This window comes from Lutjanus erythropterus, chromosome 1, assembly GCF_056507025.1.
Source record: "Lutjanus erythropterus isolate fLutEry1 chromosome 1, fLutEry1.hap2, whole genome shotgun sequence".
Classification (NCBI taxonomy): domain Eukaryota; kingdom Metazoa; phylum Chordata; class Actinopteri; order Lutjaniformes; family Lutjanidae; genus Lutjanus; species Lutjanus erythropterus.
In genome coordinates this window covers 37,408,449-37,425,732 of record NC_139317.1, presented here as the reverse complement: position 1 = coordinate 37,425,732, position 17,284 = coordinate 37,408,449, and the positions used below count along the sequence as shown (strand labels likewise).

General features: G+C 36.7%; 1 protein-coding gene across 1 annotated transcript; it reads left to right on the top strand.

The window, feature by feature from the left end:
- The first annotated feature begins 17 nt into the window (after nt 1–17).
- LOC146333234 (synapse-associated protein 1-like) lies at nt 18–8,637 on the top strand. Its single transcript, XM_084721249.1, has 9 exons — nt 18–333; nt 1,444–1,562; nt 1,787–1,853; nt 3,515–3,588; nt 3,724–3,863; nt 3,952–4,103; nt 6,369–6,418; nt 6,550–6,703; nt 7,844–8,637. The coding sequence occupies exons 1-9, from the start codon at nt 135–137 to the stop codon at nt 7,972–7,974; spliced, it is 1,086 nt and encodes a 361-aa protein (XP_084577375.1). The 5' UTR covers nt 18–134; the 3' UTR covers nt 7,975–8,637.
- Nucleotides 8,638–17,284: the final 8,647 nt, after the last annotated feature.

The window sequence follows — 17,284 nt, the reverse complement described above, 5'->3', positions numbered from 1 at the left end:
TTCACCCAAATGCAAACAGAGAAGAAGAACTCCTGACGGTTTAGTTCCTGGTTGCATAAAGTACAGAACTAGTCTCCTTGCAGATTGTTGGTTTTCTAATATTTAAGTTGACAGTTATTTTTATTTCTAACAACATGTTCAAAGGTTTAGGGACGTGGTTGGGTTTGGAGAGCCCGACTACGTACACGACGAGTCCGGACGATAAAGAGAAGCTGACTGTGGAGGAGCAGGAAGAAAAGGTGGTGGAGGCTCAGAACGAGGTAAACAAACAGCAGCCAGCTGAAGAACCAGATGAGAACCAGGAGAACTCTGACCAGGGCAAAGGACTGGGTGGTGAGAAACAACTGTTTTCCATTTATTATCGTTGTTTTCGCCAAATAACTTAACTTAACGTCATGCTAGGTAATTAGCAAACTTGCTCCTCAGTGGCTCCAGGATATGCTTGTCTTATTCCGCGAGACGTTGTCTGTCTGTGCATGTGAACGCATCATACAGCCTTTAAATCAACAGACTGTGTAAGGCTCTTTATTCTCGTGAAATGTAACTCCAGCTTTGTGATTTGTTGCCTGTGCAAACTAAAGAATATCTGACTGCAGGAGTAGCTTTCTTCTGATATATTTATGCTGTGTTGTTAAAGCAATGTTTTACTGTTATCCTACTATTTTCATGTTATTGGTGATATCCATTAGTTTTGTCAGCTTCCTGTTCTTGTTTTGTATCACACAGTATTGCTTGCATGGCAGTAGGGTTGAGTATCGTTTAAAAAATCATGACAATACCAATATCAGTACCCTTAAAGTGATACCCATATAGTAGGGCTACAATGATTAATTGATTTTTAAATTAATCGCCAACCATTTTGATAATCGGTTAATCGGATCAGATTAATCGGTTTGAGTACTTTTTTAAGAAAAAAGTCAACATTCTCAGATTTCAGCTTCTTTAATATGAATAGGTTTTGGTCCCTTTACTCCTCTGTGACAATTAACTGAATATCTTTGGGCTGTGAATAAAACAAGACCTCTGAGGACGTCATGTTGGGCTTTTGGAAACACTGATCGACATTTTTCACCATTTTCTGAAATTTTAAACCAAACAACCATTAATCAATTCATTGAGAAAATAATCAACCAATTAATGGACTTGAAAATAATCACTAGTTGTAACCCTACAATAGAAGTTTTTTTTTTTTATTAAGAATGCTTGCAGTGATTAGCTGTGAGCAAAACCATATAAATATTATTTTTTCTCTGTATATATATATATATATATATATATATATATTATTTCTTGTAGTGTATTATCTCATACAATATGTTTTGCCAATGCAATGCTTGATTAAGGTCATACCAGTAAAGCCTCATTGAAATTGAATCCAGCAGTTTCACAATATGACACTGTCATCAACCATGCTATCTTCTCATCTTCCTCTTCTGTATGAAGGTTACATCTTCAGTTTTGCCTCCAGTGCCACAAAGAAGATCTCTGAGTCAATGGTAGAGACAGCTCAGACCATCAAGAAGACTGTGGAAGAAGGGAAAATCGATGGTATCATAGACAAGGCATGTCGCTCTGTTGACTTGTTTGACAAGTTTGGAACTGTCTTTGTCTAAGACATCTTGAGGTTCATGAGGTTTTACCTGTCACGTGCAGCAATGTGCTCAGCATACCAAAACATAGTCCTGACTATATATACTTTTAGATGTTTGCCCTTGTAACTTTTTCTCCAAACTTTAAGTCCTTTCCTCCATTTAATGAGCATCTGTTTTTGCATGTGTACTTACAGACTTTTCTCGGAGACTTCCAAAAGGAGCAAGAGAAGTTTGTCCAAGAGAAGAAGGCAAAAAAATCAGGTAAAATCAAAAGGCAAAACAAGAATCATCTTCAAATAATATTCCCTCAAATCATTTTTTATTGTGTTAAAGCACCCTTGCTTTACAGGGCAAACTAGCTTCCAGTGAAGTCACCTGATTTTCATCATGGTTTGTTGTAGGAAACACTAGGAATTCTTTCTAATGACATGTTAATTTTGCTCACTCACTTATTTTCAATTTCCAAATCCTTTTAATTTTCTGTGTGCATAATGTTTTTTTTTAATGCAATGCAATGTGTCAGTCAAACTTTATATGTATATCACCTTATATACAAGTTAGTGCGATTCAAAATGCTTTACACAGGACTCACAATATGATAAGTTCAAGAATTAGATTCCAATGCACATGAAAAATAGAATTTAGTAAAATAAAATGTTATAGTTTTATGTTTTTATGTATGGCATTCGCTGCCACTGGTTTTCATATTAGAGCATCAGCATATTAGACCGAAACAAATGGGTGTGTCAGCCCACCAGATTCTATTGAAAAGAACCATAATTTTACCTTCCAAATCATAATAAAACACACGTAATTTAAATGAAAAAAACAAAATAAAACTGTCTTGGTTTCCCACTGCTCCTACAATCACCAACTGTGGTTTGGTCAAGATAAATTCTGAATTCGCCAAGTTAGATGTGAGTAGAAACAGCTGTTTAGTCATTCTGCTCAAAGTCAACAGTTTCACAGGGAGGGACTCACTTGCACACTAACATACATGCGCAGGCAGACTGTCTACCAAAACAAAGAGCAGCTTGGATTGCAGCACACCCAGAAAGAGTGTGACTATAGTCTCTGCTCAGGATGCCATTATTACACTATATCCTCACATAGCATGTAGTGGTTTGCTGCTATGCTAATGTTCATAATCTCATAAATAGGTGGCGCAGTGGTGAGCACTGCTGCCTCACAGCAAGAAGGTCCTGAGTTCAAATCCCCCAGCTGCGAGCTTCTGGCTGGGGCAGGGCAGGGCAGGGCCTTTCTGTGTGGAGTTTGCATGTTCTCCTTGTGTCCGCTTTCCGGGTTCTCCGGCTTCCTCCCACAGTCCAAACACATGCAGCATAATAGGTTAATTGGTAACTCTAAATTGCCCATAGGTGTGAATGTTTGTCTGCCTCTGTGTGTCAGCCCTGCAATGAACTGGCGACTTGTCCAGGGTGAACCCCGCCTCTCACCCAATGCCAGCTGGGATGGGCTCCAGCCCCCTGCAACCCTTCAAGGATTAGCGGTTGCAGACAATGAATGAATTTCATAAATATAATCATTAAATGTTTAACTACACTGAAAATTGGGACTGTTATGCACATTATCAGTGTGAATTACACCTGTGAATTACACCTAATGCCGTCCTGCCATATCTGGCAAGACAGCATTGATAGAAAATGTGGTAAGCTTCATGTATACGCTCTGTCAGAGAAGCAGTGGGCTCACAGCAGAAATTATGATGTCATGATATTATCAGTGTATATCAGTTGCCTGCCCAGCAGCTTTTATTATCACAGATCCAGGTGTATGCTTGAGTGTATCTGAGAGATAAGACTGGTGATTGGGTGATGCATCACCTGTCAGAACACTAGTTTTGTCCGATGGTGTTGTGCACATTGTGTCTAAGTGGGTTTTTCTGTACTGATGTCTGTATGTAGAGGCAGCAGTGCCTCCATGGGTCGGATACAATGAGGAGGAGACGATCCAGCAACAGATCCTGGCTCTGTCAGCTGTAAGCAAAGGCCTCATACACTACATAAATGTGTCAACACATCTGTAACATTATTGATGTCTTTGATCAATACATCCGTCTGATTATCTCTGGGATAGTTAGCCGTTTTAGTGAAACTGAGCACTCTGATTGTAGGACAAGAGGAATTTCTTGCGAGACCCTCCAGCTGGCGTTCAGTTCCACTTCGACATGGAGCAGATGTATCCCCTGGCTGCAGTAATGCTGGAGGAAGACCAACTTCTCAACCGCATGCGCTTTGACTTGGTTCCGAAACAGTCAGTGCTCTTCCAGCATTTGTATTAACCATTTATCTGCAAAATCAACAAGATGAAATGGATGATGTGGTGTGTTTGTGTTTGACAGTGTGAAGGAGGAGGTTTTCTGGAGGAATTATTTCTACCGGGTGTCTCTGATCAAGCAGTCAGCTCAGCTCACAGCGCTGGCAGCCCAGCAGCAGCAGAAGGATGGTGAGGACAGAGGGGCCAGTGTTTCACCTGAGGACGTCGTTTTAACAGGTCAGACTTTTGTCCATGTTTTAACACCAGCAGACAGGGTCATTCCACCTGTTATATGTAACTCGCAAGGGGGGAACTTGTCTTATCTTGTTTCTCAACTAGTGTTGCCACAATTCAATATTAAATCAAAAAACAGTTGAAATGAGCAAAATCAAATTGAAATGGATTTGATTAAAAAGAAAGGATACACAGTGCAGCTTACCAGCTGTTGTATCATACTTGATGCCACATAGACTCGTCATCTATCTTTTTAAAGAAGAATTTGACAATGTATAGACATAAAGGCATAAAACCAATGATCTGTGATTTTTACAAATCAAACCTCAATAGTTAACAAGAGCATGGGTATCACTACTAAAAAAAAAAAAAAATCTAATCTAATCAAGACCATGAAGGTATAATCTGCAACATTTTCCTAAAGAAAATCAAAGTATAAACTCATATAAACATAATTCCTTTCCGTTGTCACTTATGACCCTCTAGAAGAGTGTGGCAAAAACCCTGCCCTCTGACTATATTTTTAATTTTTTTTCTCATTGTTATGCAATGATTGGGATGCGTCACCACCCCAAAACATTAGTATTTGACATCCTGATATATTTACAAACAGCTCAAAGTCCACCTTTAAAATCAAAAGTTGCAACAAATCATGGATTTAGATAATTATCACACCCCTAATCCCAACTGACTTTTCTTAACTCCAGAAGTATATGTATTTATGGCTTTCTTTGCTGTTATTAGACTGTGTGTAAGTTCATTATTGAACAGGACACATGTGCATGAGGCTGATTTCCACTCCCAACAGTTCACTGTAAATAGATGTGAACATGCCTTTAATCACATATATTAACCCACTGGTACTTCTGCTTGCTCCTACACGTGCTATAGCTCACGTGTTATTAATTCATCACATGTAGATGTCAACCATTCATAGGCACTGACTTGTGTTGAACATTGAGGGGGCAAAAAATTTCAGTCTGTATGATGTTGATGAAGTGAGGGTAAAGATTAATATTTTCCAGAAAATGACACATTTTGACCAGATGACCGTGTTAGTCTATTATCTGGTAGTATTAATAATTATTACTGAGGCAGAAGAATGTCATTTAAACATTAACATTATAATGAACATAATACTCCATATGCTGCGTGCAGCTTGACCTTTGCTGCGGCTGGATTCGAGGATGAAATGCCAATTTCAGCCTGTGATCTGTCATTGTCTGACTGAACAGCCTCATGAAAGTAATATTTTACAGTTCTTCATATTTTAAACTAACAAAGTTCGTTAAAACAAGTCATTGGGTGTTTTCGAAGTCATGATATTGAGCCGAAACAGATTCCACAGTCTGTCTGCTGCTCAGCGCAATAGACAGCTCCTTCAGTGCGCACTTCAGTGGTTAATATAGTAGGCTGAGTAAATTTAATGATCACTGAAAGTTAGAAAGTAAAAATCTAAAGAAAAAATGCTCACTCACTTTGTGTGAGGCTTTGGATGGATTCTTTGGGAGACTTTGGTATCTTTCTTCAGTGAGGAGCACTTTTTGTCACAGCCAACTACTGAAGGTAAATCTATCAGATGCTGCGGTGTTTCATCCAGATGTGCTTTGGATAAAGTATGAATTTATTGTTCTTGAAACTTTGGGCTTCACCTGGAATGCTGTCTGATATTTCAAATGTCGCAGCAAACATCAGTCGGATTTTATCCCTCCAGCGCACAATTTGCATCTGCATTGTGTAATATTTGAAGTATTTCCACACAAAGCTGGTGGCAGACATCGTGTTGTGTGTCTCATTCAGATGCTTGAATTCATGGCACTTTGAATTCATGTTTTAATTAAAGCGCTCTGTGCGCTCAGCCAGTAACACATAAGAGCAACAAAACACACACCAGCCCACATGAAAATTAAATAGCAACATGCTATGACTTTATGTTTCCTTTCCTGTCAAATGCCAATTAAATCTATTAGTCTATGGCAATTTTACAACTGCATTTATTCCTGCTTTGCCCCAAGATTGGGGGGTCGTTGCACCTCCAAGTTCAACTTTGGGGGGGCATAAAAGCCAATGCCCCCAGAGATGGCGCCTATGCAACCATGATTCATTATTATTCAGACTGTCATAATGACCCTGTACTTTAAATAAGCTCTGCTACAAACCACAGAAAGGTCTGTGTTTTCTGAGGAAATCCATGGGCCAGTGAGTTTAGCAAACACCACATTGTGATTTGCATGAGGAAAACTAACAGCACTGTATCATGTTTTGTAGACAATGTCAGACCAAAAACCCCACCAGTTTCCATCAGCGACATACAGAAGGTAAGAGGGCTAAAATGAAGACGTGTGTGGGTGTGTGCGCATATTTTTGTATTTTCTCACAATGATTCTAAAAGTTCAGAAAAATTAGTGCAATGAGTTTCTGTCATGTCCTGCTGCATGACCCCCAGCCGCCTCCAGAAGAAGAGGAGGAGATGTCAACAAGTCCTGGAGTGTCTGAGTTTGTGAGCGACGCTTTCGACTCAACGGCCATCAACCAGGAGGACCTGAGGAAAGAGATGGAGCAGCTGGTGCTGGATAAGAAGGAGAGCACCCCCTCTCCTGATGGTTAGCTCTTTGAAAGTTTCTATTGATTCTTCAACTAAATGTTGTGTTTAAAGGAATTGCCCACCCAAAAATGAAAATTCAGTCATTATCTATTCTCAAGGTTGGGTTTAGTTCACAGACCACAAAACACTGCTGGAGTGTGACAGGAAAACAGCATTGTAGAATCAAACCAAAACCAAACAATTTAAGTGAATTGTGACCAGTTTTCAAATGGAAAACCAAAGAAAAAATGCTTCTATACTGCTCAACTGGTGTCTGGGGTCTTTTTTTGTGTGTAGATTTTTTCAGTTTCAAAACTGGTCACCATTCGCTTACATTGTAAAAAGAAAACTAAACCTGACCTTCAATCACCATGAGGGTAAGTAGATAATGACTGAAATTTCATTTTGGGATCAACTACCCTTTAAAGGCACTCACTAGAGATTAATACATTTACCAAAAATGGGATATTTTCTATCCTGGAAATTCCAGGAATTCCCAGGAAATCCACTTGCTTTAAGGTCTAGCTAGAACCACAGTGAAAAGACATCAGGCAACAGTAGATGCAACAAGGAGGAATGTTGGTTCAAAACCTGGCCAAACCTATAATAATACACTAATAACGTTTTTAATATTATTAAGGCAAAAGATTACCATTTATGTTAATCAACATTATAATGAATATATTGTATGTAATATATATCATTGCCTGTAATCTGTCACTGTTGGAACAACCTCATGTGTTAGGTATAGTCAACCTGATAAAGTCAGCGACCACTCAGTTAAAAAGCAAAAAGCTCTCTCTCACTTGTTGTGAGATTTGGGATGGATTGTGTGGGAGATGATATCCGTCTTTCACACACACACACACACACACACACACACACACACACACACACACACACAGCTGTTTCATATGTTTTTAAAATGTTTTTATATTTTTAAAATTCCCATTATTATTTTTCTTAAAAAGGTTTAAATCGTTTGCTTGGGTATTTTCAGGGATCCAGTTTCCCAGTATTAAACCCTACTGCTTACATTATGCAGTTGCAGTTATTTACTGTATTTATTCAGCCAATTTGTATTGTGGATATTGAGTATTATTAAACTGCTAAGTAAATTACTGTCTCACTCATAACCCTCCCTTACACTTAATTTCAGATGAGTCAGCTGACTGGGAGAAGGAGCTGCAGCAGGAACTTCAGGAGTACGAGGTGGTAACTGAGTCAGACAACAAAGACGACCAGTGGGATCAAGAGATCGAGAAGATGCTGCAGGCTGACAACAGCTAGACAACCTCTTCGTGTGTGTCTCCTGCACCATGATCTGGCCCAGAGTGGATGAACAGTGGTTAGGGATGCACAAGGGGATGAACTTCCACATCCACTGCCCACCAAACTGTGATTACTATGTTGTAAACATTCTCCTGTTCCTGATGAAGGTGTAGATCCAGTAATAGTAAGAGTATATCACCTCTGCTGCAAACAGTGGTTATGTTGAGACGTGTTAGTAAAGTGCTACTTCATTGATCTTTCCTAAATTACTTTTATCTACTTGTTTTCCCCTACTGTCTCTGTTTTTGATGGGGAAAGCCGCTAGAGGGCACTTCAGTACAAGTACCATGAATTCTATAGTGGAGGGGGCCAGTTTGAAATGAAAACTCAACTTTTATGTTTCCACTGCTGCTTTCTGGAGGATTGTACAGTAAAGTCTTGGTATAGTTGTAGTACAGTAAAATCAAATGTAAAGTTACATTAATGTAAATAAAAGAGGATTCTAACACTACACTTCACTTTACGTTGCATTTCCCTTTCATTACATCTCCTTGGTGTTTCACATTTTGTATCCTGTGTGCATGTTTGCTTTTTTCTTTCTCTGCAACTGAAATTCTGTACATTTTCTGTTGTGTTATTTCTGTTGACTGTCGTCCTTTAATAAATATTTATCTATCACTATTATGGGCAAAATACATGATGTTTAAGGTGGACCTAGGATTTAAAAAGACAGAAAAGGGTGGGGGTGTTTTTGTTGTTGCTATGTTTGAACAATGCTACAAAGCCTTTTTGTACATTTACTTTGATTCTATTGATGTAGAATGAAGAGTTTGAACACAAAAGTGACATAAAAAGAGAGGATTTACATTTATGCAGTACCCATTTGAAAATAGTAAAATTCAGTTTATGTAAGAAAGTTCTGATGGGAGGGATGGAGCTTACTATTACATACAGGATGAGAGCTGCATAAATGCAAACAATTATCTCAAAATAACAATCAGGAACAAATTGGAATGTGAAATCTATATGAGCTAAATAAAATGGAAAATGCATTGTCCCAAGTTAAAAGATAGAAAGCAGGGCTTTTTTTCTCCACAAAACACTGCTGAAATTTCACAGGAGAACAGCATCCCAGAATCTCCCCAAAAAAATGGAAGTGACAAGTGTTTCATGAACTAACAAAATAAACCCAACTCTCAGTCGGCATGAGGGTGAGTAGATAATGAACATAAACATTTGAAGAGTCAGAAGTGCTGTTTGTTTTTGATGTCATATAGTGATGTCAGTTTGATTTGGTTCAGTCAGAACTTTGGAAAATCAAATCATTGATCTTTGCTCTCTACATCTTGGTCCTTATTTCCCTCAGCCGTCCATAAACTACAGGTTATACTGTGTGTAGCGATGCACCATATGGAATTTTTTCAGCCGATTTGATACTTAACCGCTTCACATGGCTGACCTGTCACTTCCTGTCTGAACATTCAGACAGAGTGAACATATATACAAGAAATTAACATCTACCATTAAAGGCATAAAATAAGTAATAGTGATTGATCTTAATATTTAATGGAACATATGTTCAAATCATTTAAGACTGAATATGTCTGGACTGATGATGAGGTAATAACAGAATGAGGGAAAAGAAAAACTTATATGTGTAGTAAGTGTTGTCGTGCGCAACTGGACGTGATAGAGAACTTGTATGAATAAAAATACACAGTTGATTGTGGCGTGCTTTAGTTCTTTTTCGTTTTAGTTGAGTGTTGTAGCATGTTGCAGCTGCTGCCACGCTCACCTCACTGGCACACTGTGTGAACTTCATCACCATCCCAATTTGCTTTTCCTTTTTTTTCCTTTTCTAGCTTTCCCAAACATCACTGTCGTCTCCAGCGTGGAGGTAAAATTACCTGGTTCAGTCCAACACTCCAAAATCTTTCTGTCCTCTTTACTTTCACAGCAACTACCACAAAGTAGGCTATTTCTGATTATAATGAAAATGGGCAGGATTATGAGAGGCATTTATGCAAAATTATTTTGATTAATATTATATTCCAATCTTCATGTGAAGGCTTTATTCGGTTTTCTCTTTTTTCGTTGTCCACCTAATTCCATTTAATTATACATGATTTAAGACTCAGAAGTGAAGCTATAAATTTGAGTTAATTTGCTAAAGATAAATTTACACTGTTTACACTTACATATTAACAATCTTATGTTCAGCGCAGCAAATTAGTTCAAATAATTTGCAGTACAGTAAATTCAATTCATCTGATTTTATCCTGCTGTTTATTCTTACCAAGAATCCCTCGCATTACAACTGTATGAAATGTTTGAATGTTAACATTAGGTGGCAAGTGGCGGCTAAAACCTTCTCACATTTATAGCTTTCCCAAAAGTTATTGGGGCTCAGATATTACCCACATGTGTATAAATCCTTTGTCCAGTCTGCACAAGACAGACGTCATCATTGCTCCAATGTCTGGTATCATTTGGTTCATTTGAAATGTAGTTTTAAGTGTGTGTGTCTTGTGTTTCTCTCAGACAATATAAAAATACATGCTTCACCATTTCCTGAAGTCCACAACCTGGAGCAGGGTTATACATTGTCCTGTTTAAACTACTGTGACCAAATCTTGATATAATGTCCTCTTCTCCACGTATTTCTCTTATTTCTCTTGCTTTCCTTTGAATGCTGTAGTAATATTGGCCCTCATTTCCTCTCTCCCATTCTTCTGTGGGATGAATGTCATGTCATTATTTGAAACAGGAAAAAAGCTTTATAAGGTTGAAACTTAGTGGTTGAAAGTTTTAAATCTAATTAAAAAAAAAAAAAAGAAAATCAAAAAATTATAAAATTGAAAGCAAGTTTTTTGTTTGTTTTTTTTTGTTTTTTTGAAGACTTCTCCAATGTTTTGGTAGGCTGAAAAAAAATCTAATCTCTGCAAACATTTTGTACTCTGTACAGCACTCTTTTCAGTGTTTCTCAAACACACTTTGTTTCAAATTTGTCACTGTTCTCTCAGTGTAAATTGTTTTGGAAGTTTGAAACCTGGTGAAAGTCTGTCTAGCCCTCTTCTAGTTGAAAGGACTTTTTCAGCACATTATCTTAACTGTTTTTTAAAATGTGGCTGTGAACATAAAATTGTAAATACTTAACTGTAAACAATGTAAATGTTTTTTTGCAAATTAACTCCAAATTACAATCTTGAATCTTGAATCATGTATGATTGAATGGAGTTGAGGGGAAAGTGGGAAAAAAAAGATTAAAGTCTTCACATAGGGATTGGATTATAAATCTAATCCATTTCATTGACAGCGCATCACATCAAGTGATGAACTGAGCCCAGTCTCCATGTTGGAGATGACAGTGCTGTTTGAAAGAGATTGAGAAGTTAAGTCAAAGGGTTTAGAATCCATGTCACCTCTAATATTAAAATATAAAAATATTTCATACAATTAATAAATTAATTCTTGAATGCACCTGTGAGTCTATAAAAAACATCTTTCATGGAGCAGCTGTCTCTGTGACAGAGGAAGGAACTCACTGTTATACAGTCAGTCAGTAGTGATGACTATCTTACACCAACACTACAATATGTGCTTCAAACTCAAAACTACATCTCCATTGAACCGCTTCAATGCTTGCTTTGGTGCGGAAAAAAAATCCCATCCAAAGCACATTCATTTCCTTGTTGATTTGGCTGAGTGGTTTGTTTTACCACGTATTGATTTTGACAGCTAGAGACAGGTTTGAATTTTGAAACGGCTTCCCCACGAGATATATATATATATATGTATATATATATATATACAATCTTGAATCTATATATATATATATATATATATATATATATATATATATATATATATATATATATATATATATGTATACATATATATATATGGATAGATAGATAGATAGATAGATAGATAGATAGATAGATAGATAGATAGATAGATAGATAGATAGATAATCAGAACAGAATAGGGTGATGCAAGAAGAAGAAATATATATATATATATATAGATAGATAGATAGATAGATAGATAGATAGATAGATAGATAGATAGATAGATAGATAGATAGATAGATAGATAGATAGATAGATTGATAAATAATCAGAACAGAATAGGGTGATGCAAGAAGAAGAAGGAGGAGGAGGAGAAGGAAAAGACTGTAGAGCGACGCTGCCTGCACCTTAATAAAAAGCCATTATTATGAGATAAAGAGCCATTATTGTGAGATAAAAAGTGATAAAAGAAAACAGAGATAAAAAGGGTTTTTTTTAATTCAAAATGAGATAAAAATTAAAATGATGGGATAAAATGTCAGTGTGAGATAAAAAGTCAAAATTATGAGAGAAATGATAATTATGAGATTAAAAAAGGTGATTTTTATGAGATTTTAATAAAATCACAATGGGCTAGTTGCATTTTGACATGTCATACCAGAAATCCCACAGGTATATTAATGATTGTATTTGTACTCAATCAAAATAACGCAAACCAAGTGAACAAATGTGAGATCCAGGGGGGACTTTATATTTACACAATTGTACACTGCCTGGCCAAAAAAAAAGTCACACACTCTAATATTTTGTTGGACTGCCTTTAGCTTTGATTACAGCACACATTTTCCATGGCATGGTTTTGAAAAACTTATGCAATATCACTACATTTATTTCTGCCCAGAGTTGCATTCATTTTTTGCCAAGATCTTGTATTGATGATGGGAGAGTCAGACCGCTGTGTAAAGTCTTCTCCAGCACACCCCAAAGATTCTCAGTGGGGTTTAGGTCTGGACTCTGTGGAGGCCAATCCATGTCTGAAAATAATATCTCATGCTCCCTGAACCACTCGTTCACTATTTAATATGCCTGTACCATCAGGGAAGAACAAATCTATTGATGGAAAAACCTGCTCATTCAGTATATTCAGGCAGTGAGCTGATCTCATTTTTTGGGGACATAACGTTGCTGAACCTTGACCTGAGCAACTGAGGCAACACCAGATCATAACACTGACCCCACAGACTTGTACAGTCGACACTAGGCATGATGGGAGCATCACTTCATCTGCCTCTCTTCTCACCCTGATTCTCCCATCACTCTTCAAAATGAAGCCTGTTTTTTTTTCCAATTAACCTCACTGATAAGCAGTGGTGGACAGTAACAAAGTACATTTGCTTGAGTACTATTCTTAAGCAAATTTTTTGAGTACCTTTACTTTACTTGAGTTTTTTTGGAAACTAACTTTTTTCATAAATATTGTACTTTTGACTCCACTACATTTCTAGGAAGGTTGTTGTTACTTTTTGACTGAGCACATGGTTGAAGTCAGCTGTTGCTGTTTTTTTCTTTTCTAAAATGCAATTGGTCACATGCTGTGTTCCTCACAGAAAGAAACAAATCACAGTAGCTCCTCTCAAATAGGACTGATGTAAAAGCAGAAATACGTCCAGGCGCACTAACAAGCACAAGCAAGCTCTCCCTCTTTCATTCAAACAAAAAGCGGTAATGGTGACGGCAGGCGAAAGACAAAATTAAATCTCAACATGTTATTATAATTATTAATTATTCCAGGTAGCTTTTAAACTTGGATTGTTTTTATCGGGGTGAAAAATAGAGCATAATTCATGTATATACTGCCTCTGAAGACAGAAAGAAATCTCAGTTATTTAACAGACTTGGAGAACTCCTTACAGTTAGCTTCAATCTGCTTTTATACAGTGATTTTAATACAGTTACATCAGAAAATGACAACAGCTGTCCTTTTTGTTTTTGATTGCATTTCTATGCTGAAGTTTTTATAGGTGTTTCTATAGGCTTTGTGTAGCAGAGTGGTTCTACAAGCAAGTCAGTGCATCATTAGATGGTTTCAGAGAGTTACAAGCTTCTGTAAATGCATCATGAAAACAATACAGCATGTATTGATATTAGAAAATGTACTTTGTAATTTATACTTTTGAATACTTAAGTATTTTTTAAATCATGTACCTTTGAATACTTAAGTATTTTTAAAAGCATGAACTCTAGTACTTTAACTCAAGTAAAATTTTGACTGAGCAACTTTCACTTGTAGTTGAGTAATATTTGACCAGGAGTATCTATACTTTGACTCAGGTACTGGAGTTGAGTACTTTGTCCACCACTGCTTGTATCTAAAATCCCTATGTATTTAAGACTTTTAAAAATTTTAATTTTAGGCCTTTAAATCTAAAATTGTGCAAAAAAAAAAAAAAAGCCCTGTTATTGAAGGGCACAGATGATGACATCAGTCATGTCTGTTGGAGAACTAGCTCAGTCCATATCATCTTCTCAGCCTCTATTTATAAACTTCTGGACCAGTGACATCATCATGACATCACAGGAGAAGCTTATAGCCAGGCAATAGGAATCCAGCTATCCAAATATGGTAAGTCACATGATCTGAACTGTGACATCATCACTGATCTCACAGAACTTTAGAAAAAAACAGATCAGTTTCATCAGTCCACATGTGCAAATCTGATTTTGTGGACCTCAGAACACACAAAGTCTTGAGGACCCCCTGTGATTTCTGGCGCCCCCCTAAGGCGGGCCTGGACCCCATGTTGACAACCAATGACTTACATCATCAGTGACGTAAAGCCACAGGTTTTATAGCAGTCCTATCTGAATTATATTGGACCTGACCTCTCCTCCACAACAAGTGAATCATTTTAAGATGTGACTGAATATTATTTATGACCTTGTATCTAAAATCCCTATGTATTTAAGACTTTTAAAAAATTTAAATTTTAGGTCTTTAAATCTAAGATCAAGAAAAAAAATAAAAAGAAAGAAAAGCCCTGTTATTGAAGGGCACAGATGATGACATCAGTCATGTCTGTTGGAGAACTAGCTCAGTCCATCTCATCTTCTCAGCCTCTATTTATAAACTTCTGGACCAGTGACATCATCATGACATCACAGGAGAAGCTTATAGCCAGCCAATGGAATCCAGCTAACCAAATATGGTAAGTCACGTGATCTGAAGTGTGACATCATCACTGATCTCACAGAACTTAAAAAATATCAGATCAGTTTCATCAGTCTACATGTGCAAATCTGATTTTGTGGACCTCAGAACACACAAAGTCTTGAGGACCCCCTGTGATTTCTGGTGCCCTCCTAAGGTGGGCCTGGACCCCATGTTGACAATCTCAACATGTTATTATAATTATTAATTATTCCAGGTAGCTTTTAAAGTTGGATTGTTTTTATCAGGTTGAAAAATAGAGCATAATTCATGTATATATACTGCCTCTGAAGACAGAAAGAAATCTCAGTTATTTAACAGACTTGGAGAACTCCTTACAGTTAGCTTCAATCTGCTTTTATGCAGTGATTTTAATACAGTTACATCAGAAAATGACAACAGCTGTCCTTTTTGTTTTTGATTGTATTTCTATGCTGACGTTTTTATAGGTGTTTCTATAGGCTTTGTGTAGCAGAGTGGTTCTACAAGCAAGTCAGTGCATCATTAGATGGTTTCAGAGAGTTACAAGCTTCTGTAAATGCATCATGAAAACAATACAGCATGTATTGATATTAGAAAATGTACTTTGTACTTTGTACTTTTGAATACTTAAGTATTTTAAAAAACATGTACTTTTGAATACTTAAGTATTTTAAAAACCAAACCTAGTACTTTAACTCAAGTAAAATTTTGGCCGAGCAACTTTCACTTGTAGTTGAGTAATATTTGACCAGGAGTATCTATACTTTGACTCAAGTACTGGGGTTGAGTACTTTGTCCACCACTGCTGATAAGTGGTTTTCTTAAGGCTACACAGCTGTTTAGTCCCAGTCCCTTGAGTTCTCTTCACATTGTGTGTGGAAATGCTCTTTCACTATTAAACATAGCTGTGAGTTCTACTGTTGACTTTTTACTATTTGATTTCACCAAACGTTTAAGTGATCTCCAGTCACAATCATTCAAGTTTTTTTTGACCACATTTCTTTCTTGAAGATGATGGTTCACCACTGTCCTTTAGGTTTAATAATGCATTGAACAGTTCTTAAACCAATTTTAGTAGTTTCATCAATCTCTTTTGTTGTTTTCTTTACTTGATACAGACCAATCATTTGACCCTTCTGAAACAGAGTAACATCTTTTCCATGACCACAGGATATTTCTTCTGTCATGGTTGTTTAAGAAATGAGAAGCTCCTCACTGCATCGCTTAGGGTTAAATAACTTGTTGCGAGCTGAAACATTAATCACTGCAGGAATTATCCAATGGAAGGCTCTTAATTCTTTGCTTAGTTAAATCCAGGTGGTGACTTTTTTGGCCAGGCAGTGTATATTTACAGACTGGGGTCCCCTGGTCCCATTATAGCAAAATGTTCACTTAGTTTTTTTTTTTTTTTTTCCCAAAACATTCTGTCATGTAATTAATGATCTCTAAAAAGAACATTTATGTAATATGGTGAAAACAACTTCAAAATGCACATAATGTAAAATGAATGGTGTTTACATACAACCATAAACTATAAAATACAGCGCACAAGTCCAGCTCATGCTATGCCAAGAGCAAAGTGACAGGAGGGTCAAGCAGAGTGTCCCTTGCACCCCTGATAGTGTGTGATATAAATGTTGTCTCTTTTAACAAGGATATCCAGTCAATGTTGATGATAAATGTAATGCAATAAATTCATGTCACAGGATGAACGAATTGACTATTTCAGCTTGGATTTCTAGTCTTCTACTCTGGAAGCCAGGAGGCATGCTGGGTGAGTGTTTTTGACACCTAACGCAATGGTTTGACCAACAAAGTAAATAGGCTATGGTGGTGATACACATGCTCAGTCTGTTCTGGTAAATGTTGGTCAATATAGCAGCACTGAAGAATTTATTGCAATTGCGACTGACTACATTTGCCACTGACTGGACATCCATACAAGAAGTGATGACTTTTCCCTTTAAATTTGGATCCAAGTCAGACATGAAGTCAATAAATTGTTCTATTAAAACTGCATAGGCAGTGATGGTTTCAAGAGTTTGGAGTTTCCATTGTCTTAACATATACATTCTCTTCTTAATAATAATACATATATGATAATATTAGTCAATAACCCAGTCCTCTTAAATATTGTATATTGTGGAAGCCAAACTCAAGTAAAAGAAAAAAATATATATTCCCATGTTAAGACAATATTATGAGATAAAAAGTCAAATTGTGAGATTTAAAACAAAACAAAACATATTTCTAAGTTAAAAAGTAATAACTGTGAGATTGAAAAGTAATTATGAGATTAAAAAAACATTAGATTAAAAAAGAAATTATGAAATAAAATGTCAAATGT